The sequence below is a fragment of the Onychostoma macrolepis genome, chromosome 15 (genome assembly GCF_012432095.1).
Source record: "Onychostoma macrolepis isolate SWU-2019 chromosome 15, ASM1243209v1, whole genome shotgun sequence".
Classification (NCBI taxonomy): domain Eukaryota; kingdom Metazoa; phylum Chordata; class Actinopteri; order Cypriniformes; family Cyprinidae; genus Onychostoma; species Onychostoma macrolepis.
In genome coordinates, this window is record NC_081169.1 from 8,581,170 (window position 1) to 8,595,479 (window position 14,310).

At 35.8% G+C, this 14,310-nt stretch overlaps 1 protein-coding gene across 1 annotated transcript; it reads right to left on the bottom strand.

Annotated features, from left to right (window-relative positions):
• Positions 1 to 3,987: 3,987 nt before the first annotated feature.
• si:dkey-202g17.3 (4F2 cell-surface antigen heavy chain) lies at positions 3,988 to 11,089 on the bottom strand. Its single transcript, XM_058745197.1, has 8 exons — positions 10,714 to 11,089; positions 9,199 to 9,363; positions 7,739 to 7,836; positions 6,958 to 7,035; positions 6,774 to 6,829; positions 6,354 to 6,549; positions 5,537 to 5,644; positions 3,988 to 5,178 (listed from the first exon to the last, which is right to left on the bottom strand). Exons 1-8 carry the CDS (start codon positions 11,087 to 11,089, stop codon positions 4,801 to 4,803), a joined length of 1,455 nt encoding a protein of 484 aa, XP_058601180.1. The 3' UTR covers positions 3,988 to 4,800.
• Between the last annotated feature and the right edge of the window lie 3,221 nt (positions 11,090 to 14,310).

Here is a 14,310-nt window from a genome sequence, read left to right on the forward strand (position 1 = left end):
CAGGTGAAATTCCACAGGAGCCTCACACCAGCTGGCTGGGAAGGAAACCTTGGGGCATCACATTCTCAGATGGAAGTGACAAATCCTATGGAGCTGTGATGTACTTAAGATGGGAAACAAGTCAAGGCACTAAGGTTCGATTTGTTGAATCTAAAGCCAAGCTGACACCCCTGGATCAGAAGGGAGAAGCTGTAAAAGCTGAGGTCTGTGGTGCTGTCTTTGCAGCCAGGATCAGGAAGTATGTGGAAAAGCATGCTCGGATGAAGATCGAGAGATGGTTCCATCTACTCGACAGTCAAACAGTCTTGGGAGCCATTCAAAGAGTCAGTTATGGATACAAAACCTTCTTTGCAAATAGAGTGGGTGAAATCCAGAAGGCTGGACTAGTGCAAGATTGGTGGTGGATCTGTGGAGATCTAAACATAGCTGACATCATAACGAGAGGGGCGCCCGGAAGATTTGAGTGAGAATTCCACATGGCAAAATGGACCAGAGTTCCTGAAGTGGCCAGTGGAGAGGTGGCCTATAAAATCAGCCGGAGAGATTGCAGCTCATGCCAGGGAGAGTGTAAACAAGCTCCAGAGAAAGGCATTCTCAGGTGCATTAACAAGAGCTCAAGCAATAAGTAGTCAGAAAAAAGAAGACCTACGAGGTACTCAGCAAAGTCCAAAGAGTAAAACTCCAGAGGAAATACCTGTGTTAAATCCAATTCTTCTAAGTAGGAAGCCCACTGGCTGGGTTAAAGATCTTGTGGAAGTAAGAAGGACCAGTAGCCTGTCCAAACTGGTGAGAGTTGTTGCCTGGGTTTGTCTTGCTGCTAAGCAGTGGCTGAAGAGGAAATGCCGGGCCCCTAAACAGTCAAAGTGGGAGTTTAGATCACCGAAGCAAGCTGTGTTGACTGTCAAAGAACGTGACGATGCACTCAAATACATCTTCCTCGCAGCTCAAGAAGGAATAGTTTTTTCAGACACAACTCTGAGCAGACTGGCAGTATACAAAGATGTGAACTCCGGACTGCTAGTTTGTGGGGGCAGAATTCAGACGTTCAACGAAGATAAGACAACAGTGCCAGTTTTACCATTTGAAGCATGGGTGTCTACACTGCTGGCACAGGAATCCCACAAAGCAAACCACGAGGGAGTGGCAGGAACCCTTCTCCGGATGAGGAAGAAAGGTAATAAAAGGCCGTAGACTTGCCAAGAAGATGGTTGACAGCTGTGTGGTCTGCAGAAAAAACAAAGCAAAACAGTGTCAACAAATCATGGCTGACCTGCCTCTAGAGCGAACAGGCCCAGCTGCACCTTTTGAATTCACCACTATGGACCTGTTCGGCCCTTATGAAGTGAAAGATGAGGTCAAGAAGAGAACTAGACTCCGAGTATGGGGAATAGTCTTCTGCTGCATGGCTTCCCGAGCCATACATACTGAAGTGGTGAGTGACATGTCATCCGAAGGATTCCTGCTAGCTTATCAAAGGTTCACTTCACTGAGAGGACACCCCAGGAAACTCTGGTCAGACCCTGGCACTAACTTTGTGGGAGCCAGACCTGCACTGGAGAAGCTTTACAAATTCCTTAACCGAATAAATAAGTCTGAACTTGAAGACACAGCTGGCAAGCATGGTACAGAATGGTCGTGGAAGATTCACCCTGCAGACTCTCCCCATAGGAATGGTGCAGCAGAGGCAGCTGTCAAAGTAGTGAAGCGGGCGTTAAGCAACCTTGGTGGAGATGGTGTTTTCACATGGGGAGAGTTTCAAACTTTTCTTTTCATGGCAGCCAACCTTGCAAATGAAAGACCCATCGACGCAAGAACTCAAAGCAGAGAAGACTGTGTAGAGTATATCACCCCAAACTCTCTGCTTTTAGGACGCGCCAACCCAAAGGGAGACCCTGGAGATTTCCAGTTTGATGGCTACCCTTACAAAAGACTTAAATATATTCAAATAGAATTAAGCAACTTCTGGAAGAAGTGGAGCCAATTGGCTGGACCTAATCTGTTCATAAGGAACAAATGGCACACCAAAGAACGAAATGTTGCTGTTGGAGATGTGGTCTGGTTGGCTGACCAAAACGCCCTGAGAGGACAGTACAAGCTGGCTAGAGTGGTTAGTGTGAATGCTGACAGCAAAGGCATCGTAAGAGATGTGCTTGTGAAGACTTGTCCTAGCTATCCTGTTCACATCAAAAAGGCGAAAGGCAAAGAAGGGCCCACAAGAGCTAATAGTGGAACTAAGAGACTCAAACCAAAATCCCAGCCACAATTCTTCATAGAGATGTCAGACGCCTTGTCATTCTACTTCCCACTGAAGAACAAGCAGAGGTGTGAAGGGCTTGTGACCTCTCTGGTTTTGAAAAAACAGGAGTTCAAGTGGGAGGTGTTGAGCTGAATCTCAGGAATAAGATTCAAAGAACTACATTTCCCAGAGTGCACCAGCAGCAGAAATCCAGCTGTTTGTCATTGTCACTGATTTGGAGCACCTGTTAAAGACATGGAGTTCCTCAGTCATGGAGGCAAACAAACTTCAGAGAGAAGAAGCTCCAAGTTCATTCGTAGGTTCAGTCCAAAGACGCCAATGGTTGGTGAAATGTTTATTTACTTTTATGGTGTTTGAAATACTGCTTTATTCCATGTAAAAGGCTTAATTCATTCATCATAAAATTCATTTAAAATGTGTAATTAAATGTTTAATTAGAAAAGTAATTTTTGTTCTCTGTTTAAAGGTTTACAACCTAATTCACTGAGCTAATTCACTGAGCAGATCAATCAACTGACAAAGCCAAAAGAAAATAAAAGTGATCGAGTCAGAAATTTGAGTTGTCCTTGTGTCCTTTGGATGGTGAACAAGAGTTGGACTGCACACCAGTGTTACCATAAAAATGGACGTTGCTTTTTGGCTGTTTGCATTTTGCACATGAATTATGTGTGAGATCAGGAAAAAGAGTTACAACATATCTAGGGACAGGCCTGTTCCTAGAATAAAGATGTTGATGAACCAGAACCAGATACATGTCATCTGTGTGTAATTTCTTTTTTCTTTTCTTTTTTTTTAAATAAATCAAAAATTCATAATGTAATTAAAGCTGTTTAAATAATTGATGTTTCAACTATGGACCCTTTAGACCATTTAGATAATAATCTTTCTTAAAAAAAAAACTTTTTTCTTTCTTTTTCACCACATCTATGTGTGTTCAATGGCATTCTGTGATGGAAGTGACTTTAACATTATGCCTTGCTACGGATAATTTTATTGCTAGCTTTATGTATCCTAAAAAAAAAATAATATGTGCACATAATTTTTGCATAATGCAACAAAAAGCTTGAGTTTGTGTTTATAAGGAATATTTTACCTGGAGTTTTTATTTAATGTAATTTTATTTATTTACACTGTGTATGTGTGTATATATATATATATATATATATATATATATATATATATATATATATATATATGAAATTAAAACTTATATTCAGCAACTGATCAAATGTGACCATAAAACTTTCATAATTTCAAATAAATGCTGTTGTGTTATGTTGAGCCTTCCATTCATCTAAAGAAAAATCTGATAAGTTGACTTAATTGGAAACCCGTTGCCTTAAAATGATTAAGTATATAATAATTTTTAAAAATAAGTTAAGTGAATTGTCAAGTTCACTTAACTTTTTTTTTGTATTATTATTATTTACTTAATAATTTTAAGGCAACAGGTTTCCTCAATTTTTTTAAGTTAAGTCAACTTATCACTTTTTACAGTGTAAGCAGCACAATTGTTTTCACAATTTCTCAATTGTCGTCACATTTGAAAATATATTCAAATTGAAGACAGTTTTGTAATAATTTTGTATTGTATTAATAATGTACATCATGTCTTATAATATAACCATCTTGTAAACAATTTAAATCTGTTTTCATAAGAATCCACCCCCGGACATACTGTGAAAGTGTCCATAATTATGAAAAAAAATGATAAAAAATTCTAATTTAAATTTGTATTAGTTTCTCTTTATTAGATTATTTGCAAAGAAACAAAGTGCACTCCAGTCCCACTGCCAATATTTATTAACTTTAATTCGGCAGCGACTATTTGCACTAAGTGCAAATAGCGATAGATACTGTTTACACTATGCAAATAACAATGGATTCCTTTGACAGTAATTGAAAATAGCAGTAACTATATACTTTTTATAATAAGTGCAAATAGCAATAGATTCTGTTTACATTATGCAAAAATAGGAGTATTTCCATTGCAATAATAGTTACATGCTGTTTATACTAGGCTACTTAATGCAAATTATAGCACATATCTGCAATAACGTATTGAGTGTATAAAAATTATTAAACGGATACCTCTTTGGGACAACAAAGCCCTCCCTACACCTAACCTTGACGATAAACACCCATGAGGCATGTTATTTTCCACTTTTTTGATTATTTCCTTCATTTTTATTGAAAATAATTGCTTTTCTGATCTGATATGTGATGTGAAAAGGGAAAAGAACGAGTTTGGCAAAAGGGGGATTCGAACTTGAGTCGATCAGGTCAAAGAGTAAATTTCTTCTACATGCTTTACTATCTATGCCTCTGGAACAGCTATTTAATAGGCTTTTGCAATGTTGTCTAACCCTACCCCACGTTGGTGGGCTGAGTTAGTGTAAATAGCCTCTGCCAACAAGGCGGGCTATTTGCACTTAGTGTAAACAGACACGTTTTAATTTACTTGTAATAAATACTTTCTCTTAGTTACAACTAACCAAAACTAAATATCATTAGTGTATTAATAAGCGAACACAAACCTTGTCTTAAGAGTTGTCAGTTTCAAACAGTTTTATGACAATGGCCTCGTGTGGCTGCATTTTCATTGACCTTAGAGACACGGGGCCGAATCGGTCAAGACCTGTGCTGATTACAAACAGCCCACCTTCAGGTAGGCTGGGAGCCCAGTCTGGATCCAAAGTGTGAGGTTCAGAACCCAAATTAAACAGCACCAGGAAGTGAATGCAGCCCCATGAGCGCAGGAAAGCTAAAGGAGGTGTGGCTGTAGAATTGAGGCCAGAGGATGACATGCTAGCATTGAAGGAAAGGAAGGTGAATCTGCCAAAGTGTAGAGCCTCTTCACGGGCACGTGACCGACTCAGAGAATGGAAGAGGGCTAGAGGTTGATTCAGCTGATCCAGATCCTGAGAATGGAAATATCATACCACAAAAAAACATGAACATTCAGATTCAAATAACCAGATTTAAAAAAGGCCTAAACTCTTAAAACCAAAGGTTCCAAAGTGATGCCATAAAGAACTGTTTTGGGTTCCTCAAAGAACCTTTCAGTGAACAGTTCTTAAAATAACCATTTTTCCTCAATGTGAAGAACATGAACTTTTTTTCCACTATAAAGAACGTTTCGTCCAATGGAAAGTTTCCATGGATGTTATAGGTTCTTCACTGAACCGGAGATGCCAATAAAGATCCTTTATTTTAAAGAATGTTATTTCAAACTGTCACTATAGCAATTGTACATTGAAGATAGTTTTCTCATCTCACCTGAACTGGATTGACCTCATCTCCATATCTGAAGATGGGTGTCCCAGGTAAAGTCATAATCAGGACTAGAATCGCTCTCTGCAACTCCCATGGTACTCCTCCACCCACCTGTGAATGGTGCAAACACATGTGACACTGCATACAAAGCATTCTCAGAAACTTTTCTTAAGAAAATTTATCCCACAATTTGGTTCCCTAAACCATAAATCAAACTACATTCTACAGTTAACTCATACTACTGATGCCATGTTTTACATTGGACTTATTTACTGTAAATAAAAGTGTTCCAGTTTGATGCGTCACAAAAATGAAACCTTGATCATGGTTTTGGAGCAAGGCCACATGTTGTACTAACAAAAGCCTATGCTTCTATCCACAGGTTGAGAGCTGTAGTTCCAACCACAAAAGTTTGCGATGCCGTTTGCCAATTTTGATGCAATTATGGTATCGGGAAACACCAAATCATTGAACTACGTTGATAACGACAGAACGTGTGTTCATCGTTGACTAACAATGCTTTTGGACAACAAGGACCAGCAAACCAGCTTAGATTTCTGGAATCATTAGAAGAAACACTGTGCAAGATTCAGTACCCTGTAGAATTCAATCTCCCTCAAACACCATATGATTACTCAACGTAACGTTCACTGAACAAACTAGCTTAGCAGGCTTGCTGACTAGAGGCTATAATGCATGAATGTTAGTTTAGCAGTCTAATGGCTAGAATAATGGCTTTAATTTGATGATTTCATAAAATCCTTTGGGGATTTTGCTATCCATAAACTATTAGACTCAATTCAGTGAAATGTCCACTCACGGTCCAGCTCGGCCAGTGTCCTTGTGGCATCTGCAGACTGGCCTCCATGGCCTCAGCCACCTCAGCAGGAGACAACGGATGGTGTGATGGGGGGATCAGTGACTTTATAACCAGCTCCACCAGTGAACCATTAACAGCTATGCTGGACACATTGAGTTCTGGAAGAGTGTTACCTGTTTGCCTCACCATCAGTATTCTACAACGAGATAACAAGACCTCATTTATGTCACCAAGACTTAAGCAAGTTTTATATAATAATAATTAATAGTCAATTTTCAAGTTCAGTGCATGGACTCAAAATTAATATGGAGTTAATCTCAATATAAAATGATGTTTATAATCTATTTTACTTTCATTTTTCATCAAGACTTGATTTTATAATACAGGAATTGATTTTGCTTCAGCTGACAAACATTATACCTTTCGTCATCTTGTGAATTAAACTCTTGCATCAGCACATTCCACTCCATTAGGGTCTGTGAATTATAAATACACATCAATTTTTAAGCAGACACTGGGCATGGGCTCACCATATCATGTATCGAAGTAAAACCCACACACATTTTCCACAAAACAGGACACATCAGTGTGTTTTCAGTTTTACCTTTGCAGAGAAGGCTGCGTCTGTGTCACAGATCCCAAACCCTGATACACCATGTTCCAGCCAATACCTTAATGAATACTGGAGAGGAAAATAATACCACATGAACAATAATAAACAAAAGGTAGGCAGAAATATTGACATAAAACAAAAATCCTGATCGCATGAATCTTTTGTTTATCTAGCGACAAGTTGCCACAATAACATATTTTTTATTCATCACATTTAAAAATAATGTACCACCTACATTAAACCCATACTCTAATCTTAACTAACAGTGTTAAAAAAAAGCAAGCATGAAATAAAAACACTGAAGCAACTATGCTTTTTTTTTTTTTTTTAGCTTGCTTCTACAAGTCTTTGAGCTTTTTTATTGTGACGTGTTTCATGGGACTTGTAGCCAAGCGCTCCGTGTTGCACCAGATGAGCTAACGAGCAAGTTTATTGCATCAGAAAAGCCATACCAGCGGAGCTGGTTGTGTAATGCAAACATTTAAATGTGTTAGTTTAGAAATTGTGCACTGTGGTAAAAGTGTTTTTAGGTCAAAAGACTCACAGTATTGTGCATGTAACCTCACAAAGAAGTTTTTATTAACTGATAATCTGCCCCGGTAATTGTAATTTGTGTGAAAAGGAATTAAAATCATTGGCTGTTTTACTGCCTCTAGGGTTTACTTCAGCTGGATACATACAGTGAATTTTATATACGTTGAAAAAAAATATGTATGCACCCTTGCTGATATCATGCATTATATATATCCAGTATATATGTAATATTCCTTACCTGAATGTACTCTGATGGACTGGACCAAACCTCAGTGTCATTACCCGACTCCTGCTCAAACAGATCCAGCTCACAAAGATCCAGCACCACTCTCACACCTGAACGATATACAAATCCACTGGATCAGTTAATATTGTTTCATTATAACCAACATAGTTCCAAAAAATGAAAATTACCCCATGATTTACTCACCCCAAGCCATCCTAGAAGAAATGATGGTATGACTTTCTTCTTTCAGATGGATATAATTGGAGTTATATTAAAAAGAAATTGCCTGGCTCTTCCAAACTTTATAATGGCAGTGAATAAGTGTTGATATTTTGAAATCCAATAAAGTGTGTCCATCCATCATAAAAAGTGCTGCACATGGCCCTGGGGTTAAAAAAGGCCTTCTGAAGTGAAGCGCTGCATTTGTGTCAGAAAAATATCCATACCTGTATTTAAAACTTTAGAAACCATGATCTCTAGCTTCCGCTAACCGTCATATGCATGTTCACGAGAGAGTGGCCTTCCAGCGGGTGACGTAGGCAAACGCAATGACGGAAGTGCAGAAAAAACTTGGTTTTAAAAAAAACTTGGTTTTCACAAGACTAGCATATTCTCACCGGAGCTTACGCTACACCTACGTCATCTGCTTCATCACCACTTTGCTTCAGATGGCCTTTATTAACCCCCCTGAGCCGTGTGGAGTAATATTTATGATGGATGGATGCACTTTATTGGACTTCAATATCTTAAACCCCATGCCATTATAAAGCTTGGCAGTGAAGAGCCAGGACATTTTTTTTCAATTTAACTCTGACTGTATTCATCTGAAAGAAGAAAGTCATATACACCTAGGGTGGCTTGAGGGTGAGTAAATCACGGGGTAATTTTCATTTTTGGGTGAACTATCTCTTTAATATTTTTATGTGCAAAAATTCTACTTCGGTTTGTTTTCACCATTGTTTAACAACCACAAAGGGATTTACAGTAGCCCCAAAAAGTATTTGCATTAGATAACACAACTGAAAGCCAAGCACACATTTCAAGAACAAAAGCATTTCACAAAAGAAATAAAAGGAAAAAGAAAAAGCATGTGAACACTTTGTGCTTGTGAATGTGAAACATCCACACTTACGCTATACATGAGGAGAACTATGAGAACTTGAGGTGAACTGCCTTCATATATCCACTATAAATTACCTTGAGGCCAGTTGGTTAAAAGTAATTAGTTAATATTGGCTATGAAAAATTTGCATTTGTTTGCACATGCCACTTTGATATCTTTGTTATTTTAATGCAATGATTTTCAGACATGGCTTAAGCATCCAATTACTTTGAGATCTGTGTACAGTGAGACTGGAGAAGACTGATTGCAATATGACTAAACAGCACCATCTAGTGAATAGCAAAGGTAGCAAAATTCTGATCCACCTACATGCAGATAAGTGCATTTAAAAAAATGAATGTATACATACCTGCTTTGCGGCTTTCTGTGATAAGCTGTGTGAATTGTGGATGCGTTCCCAGACTTTGGTCGATCTCTGTCAGGTTGGGAGGGGAGATGTGATGCTGGAACAACCCCTCCAGGATCACTGCCCCGACCCCCAGTGACTTTAGATATGGCAGCCGCTCGGACACCCCTGAATGAGAGTCATACACTATCATGTTGGGCTTCACAATTGTAATTTCATGCTGTTTATAGTATTAGTCCGACTACAGTGAATTATGTGCTGATCACACTCAATCACTGCACCACATGTACTGTATTTGCACAACACTTCACAATTATGTACCATGTTGGTTTTATTGTTTTTACATTATCAGTATTTGAGGTATTAGTGGGTCACTCTCTGGAAACAGTGCCATTGGTGTGCTACCGTATGTGTGTCCTACTATTGATATAATTTATATAAATTTGTATAAAATACATTTTAAATAAAACTTTGTTTTTTAAATATTGATTGGAATATCAGTAGTACTAAATACTTTATTATAATATTATATATATATATATATATATATATATATATGTATAGTATAATAAAGTATTTAGTACTACTGATTTTTAGTACTACTGATAAATGGGAATGCTATTATATAAATGAAATATATTTTAAATATTTATATAATATTTAATGGGATATATACTGTAGAATTCATATATTTAACATTTATATTGCAATTATATTTCATGTGAAAATATGAAAACATGCCCTGTTTAATTTTATGTTTATTTTTTAAAACAAGTGAATAAGGTGGTGTAAGACACTGATATTTATATATTTTATTTATATGTATATATGTGTATGTAAGTATGTTTGTATATATATATTTTACTATATGTGTGTGTGTGTGTGTGTCTGTGTGTGTGTGTGTGTACTTTTTCATGTAAATGAATGATGATGATACATTTCAACAAAATATATATGATTTATAAATAATGACAAAATTATAATAAAAAAAATCCATAAATATTTCATAAAATAGGGCAAAATGTACTATATTGATATAAAGTAATTTTCCGTATTGATTTTTACAGGTGTTTTACCTGTATTTTGAATTTTACGTGTTTTATTGTGTTTTACGTGTTGTTGTTGTTTTGGGGGTTGTACAGTACACATAAGAACCACTTTTGGTTCCCCAAAGAACCAATAGGGGAAAAAAAGAAGAACATATTAGAGTAAAGAACCCTTTTCTATTATAAAGAATCTTTTGTCTTGATTCGACAGATGTTAAAAGATCTTCACAGAGCCAAACATTTCAAAGAACCTTTTGTTTTAAGAGTGTTGACATTGTGTTAAATGTCCTGTGCAGTGCTTTCTGGAAACTGCTCATAAACTCAACAACGCCTTAGACTTTGAAACGCTGGAGTAATTTTAGGCTCCAGGATGGATAGATAAACGGTTTGAATGTTTTGTTTTGACAACAGTAGATGCAATCATATTGCAATAATATTGTTGCTGCTGCAAATGATGTTTTAATGAACTCACTGCTGATACGGCTGACCTCGTCACTGTCTGCATCCATGAAGAGTGCAGGCTGCAGACGGTAAAACACACCCCTCTGCCACCAGTGCAGTGAAGGAGACTCCGTCCGTGGGCTCTGAATGATTATTGCGACTGCAGTGCCCAGCATTATCAGCCAACCAATCCAGAAGCAAAGCACCAGGCGAGAACGAAACTTCTTCCATTCTGGTCCTCCTGCGCACTTCTCCAGCTCTTTTCTGCTCAGGGGCTTCCAGACGTGCTGCTGCTGCTGAATGTCTGGGATAAGGAGAGGTACGGTCTCTGAGCCATCCAGATCGGTGAATCGACCTCCAGCAGATATACTGCCATAGCCTGGATCTCCTTCAACCTTCAGTGTCATCTGCTCTCACTGGATGTTAGGAGCCAAAGAAAACCGGTTTGCATGTGACTTTATATATGTGTTAGTATCCCACAATACCACTATCAACACAAACAACCACAGCCATACATTTGGTCTAATTATCAAATTTAAAACATTTCAGATTTTTGCAGTGATCAAAATCCCTGAAACGTTCAAATATAGTGTGTTTCTCCATCAATGATCATTTAAAAAGGTCATATAGTCATATATTATGTATATTGTGAAGTTATACTGAACAGATCAGGCTTGGTATATGTTTCATTCTTTGTTGAATATCTCTGGTGGAACAAACATTAAGCACAACTAAGTTCAAATAAAAACTGAGGTTACTGGGTAAAACATACAAATTCAATGTCATGAATTTTTCCGTAATATTTGTCCATTAATGAAGTTTTCTTGTGTATTTGTGTTTGATCGGTTTGGTTGGTTGATACAGATATAAACTAATGTTTATTTGACAACAGAACTCAAGACACTTTTATGTAATATTAATATTAGCAATAGGTATGTATGTAATAATTATGACTACATTCAGATAATTATTAATAATACATTCTAATTTATGATTTATTTTCTTCATAATTCATAATATAGCCTATATATTCACAATCAAACAAATATCAATCAGAATAACTGGTTCCCACAATTGCTAATCTACACTGTAAAAAAAAATAATAATAATTTGTGCCAACTTAACAATTTAAGGCAACCAGCTTCAGCAGATTTGTGAGTTTGCTCAACTTATTTTGTGGGAGATTCTCAAATTTTTGTTGTATAAACTTAAAACGACAAGTTGAGCAAACTCAAAAATCTGCTGAAGCTGGTTGCCTTAAAATGTTAAGTTTGCGCAATTTATTTATTTATTTATTTTTTACAGTGTAGGTTATTAACATTAACTACAACTAAAATAAAAAAAAACATCATTACTTGAAAATAAAAGTACTTTTTTGTATTTCAGCAGCGTTTCTCATTTTTGTTTACTTCAAGTCGAAGTACTAAATTAACTTAAAAAACTAAATATATACACTACTAAATAGTACTAAAGCACAACTAAAAATAAAATTGAATAAAACGTATAAAAAATATAAAAACAAACTGACTAAAACTTAAAAATATTTTTAAAAACATTAAATTCAAAATATTAACCAAAACTAGTGTATAAATGATATAAAAAAATAACATTCCTATTAATCTCTATTGACTTGATAGCATTGAAATATTTTCAACATCTATTTCCTAATTATTTGAATAACATTTTTAAATGACAATCCTGTTTTGCTTTGACAGAAGCTTTGAGATTAAATGAGTGAAGTCTGCAACAGATCCATGACACATTAGCACAGTTATACTACTTAATGTATGTTATTTCATGCTACAACCTTAGTCCTCATGTCTCTAACTTTCCATAAAAATGTCAGTGTTGCACATATTTTACATGATATTTAGTATTTCTTTGGTCTGTATACTTAATGTATTGACACTGTAAGATTAAAACTGTGAGTCCTCCCAAAAGTGAACTCTAATCACAAAGACAAGATATTTGAGCTTTTGTACGTACCTGTAGGGAACGTCTGACAGCGCAGTCTCTCTCTGACTGTGACGGTTCTTTTAGTTTCAGTTTATTGTTATGACAAACACACCAATGTTGTTGCAATGAAGAACAAGTTAAATTTCAGTGAGGGCCAAATGCTCTTGTATCCCTGAACTTCTTGTTTTTAACTTCTTCGAACATTGAAGTATGACAGTAACACCAAGGATGAGGCTTCAGTAATTAGTATAGAGGTGTCATGGCCCGTGACACTTCAGTCGTACATTCTGCAGAGGTTCACTGTGGACCAAGTGTCACCGGGTGAGTTTATTAAATGACTGGAGTAAAGCATTTAACAATGTTCCCTTTTTATCATGATTTAAATGTACAGGTTGTTCTATTCTAAATTGATGCTGCTTTTATTATAGCAAACACACATAAATAAAGGCAATCATTCACAAGCACACAAACTTACTGTCAAAGCCGTCTTGAAATGGTAATATCAATGTTTTTAAGCAAACAGCTTCACTCGACTTTTACAGCTTTCATTTTTATTTATTTTATTATTATTTTTATTTTTTTTGGACACACAAATTTCCATACAATCATAATGGGCCAAACCAAACAAACATACCAGATCATACCAGATATGCCAGACAATTCAATGCATCAAAATAAATAAATAATTACAAAAATGAACACTTTATATGCATTAATTCATGCTTAACTAATGAGTTCATTTATAACTCATGAAGAACTAAACCATTTATTAATAATTACTGCATCAGCAACAAATGAACATTCTATATGATTCATAGATTAAGTAATAAAAAAAATTGTTATTGGTTAAATGTGTCATTATGTTTTCATTCCCTAATAACATATTATATTAACTGATAGTGTAAATTCACGTGTTAATTACCACAATGGGTCGACATCATGCATTTCAACTTCCAGTTGTCTGCTTTAATTAATCATTAGATAATGATTGGCAAATATATCATCGTGTTATGACTTGTTGAGGCACATGACTAACTAACTAATGCAAAATCCATAACCACAATGACATATTAGTTAACAATTAGTTAATAGTTCTGTGCCTCAACAAGTAAAGTCATTACATATCGATACCTTTGCAAATCATCAGCTAATGATTAATTAAAGCAGACAACTGGAATTTAGAGTGCATAGCGCCCATAGCTGTGGTATTTAACATATGAATTTGCATCATTAGTTAATATAATATGTAGTGCTGGGCAACGATTAATCGCATCCAAAATAAACGTTTTTGTGTACATAATATATGTGTGTGTATTGTGTGTATTTATTATGTATATATGAATACACACCCATGTATGTATATATTTAAGAAAAATGTGTTATGATTATATATTAAATATATTTATATATCATATAAATTATATTAATAAATATATACATGTAAATACATGTAAATCTTTTCAAAATATATACTGTATGTGTGTGTCTTTATATACACACAATAAATATACATAGTACACACAGATATATTATATAAACAAAAACTTTATTTTGGATGCGATTAATCGCGATTAATCGTTGCCCAGCACTAATAATATGTTATTAGGGAACTAAAACATTATGATGACACATTTAACTAATAATAATTTATTTATTACTTAATCTATGAATC

What these genes read in the sequence shown, in the direction of transcription:
- si:dkey-202g17.3 (XM_058745197.1), bottom strand. Translation starts at nt 11,089, where the DNA reads ATGACACTGAAGGTTGAAGGAGATCCAGGCTATGGCAGTATATCTGCT. An exon ending in CACAGAAAGCCGCAAAGCAG is followed by an intron (nt 7,837 to 9,198) that starts GTATGTATACAT and finishes TATATCGTTCAG; the next exon opens with GTGTGAGAGTGGTGCTGGAT. An exon ending in AATTCACAAGATGACGAAAG is followed by an intron (nt 6,550 to 6,773) that starts GTATAATGTTTG and finishes ATCTCGTTGTAG; the next exon opens with AATACTGATGGTGAGGCAAA.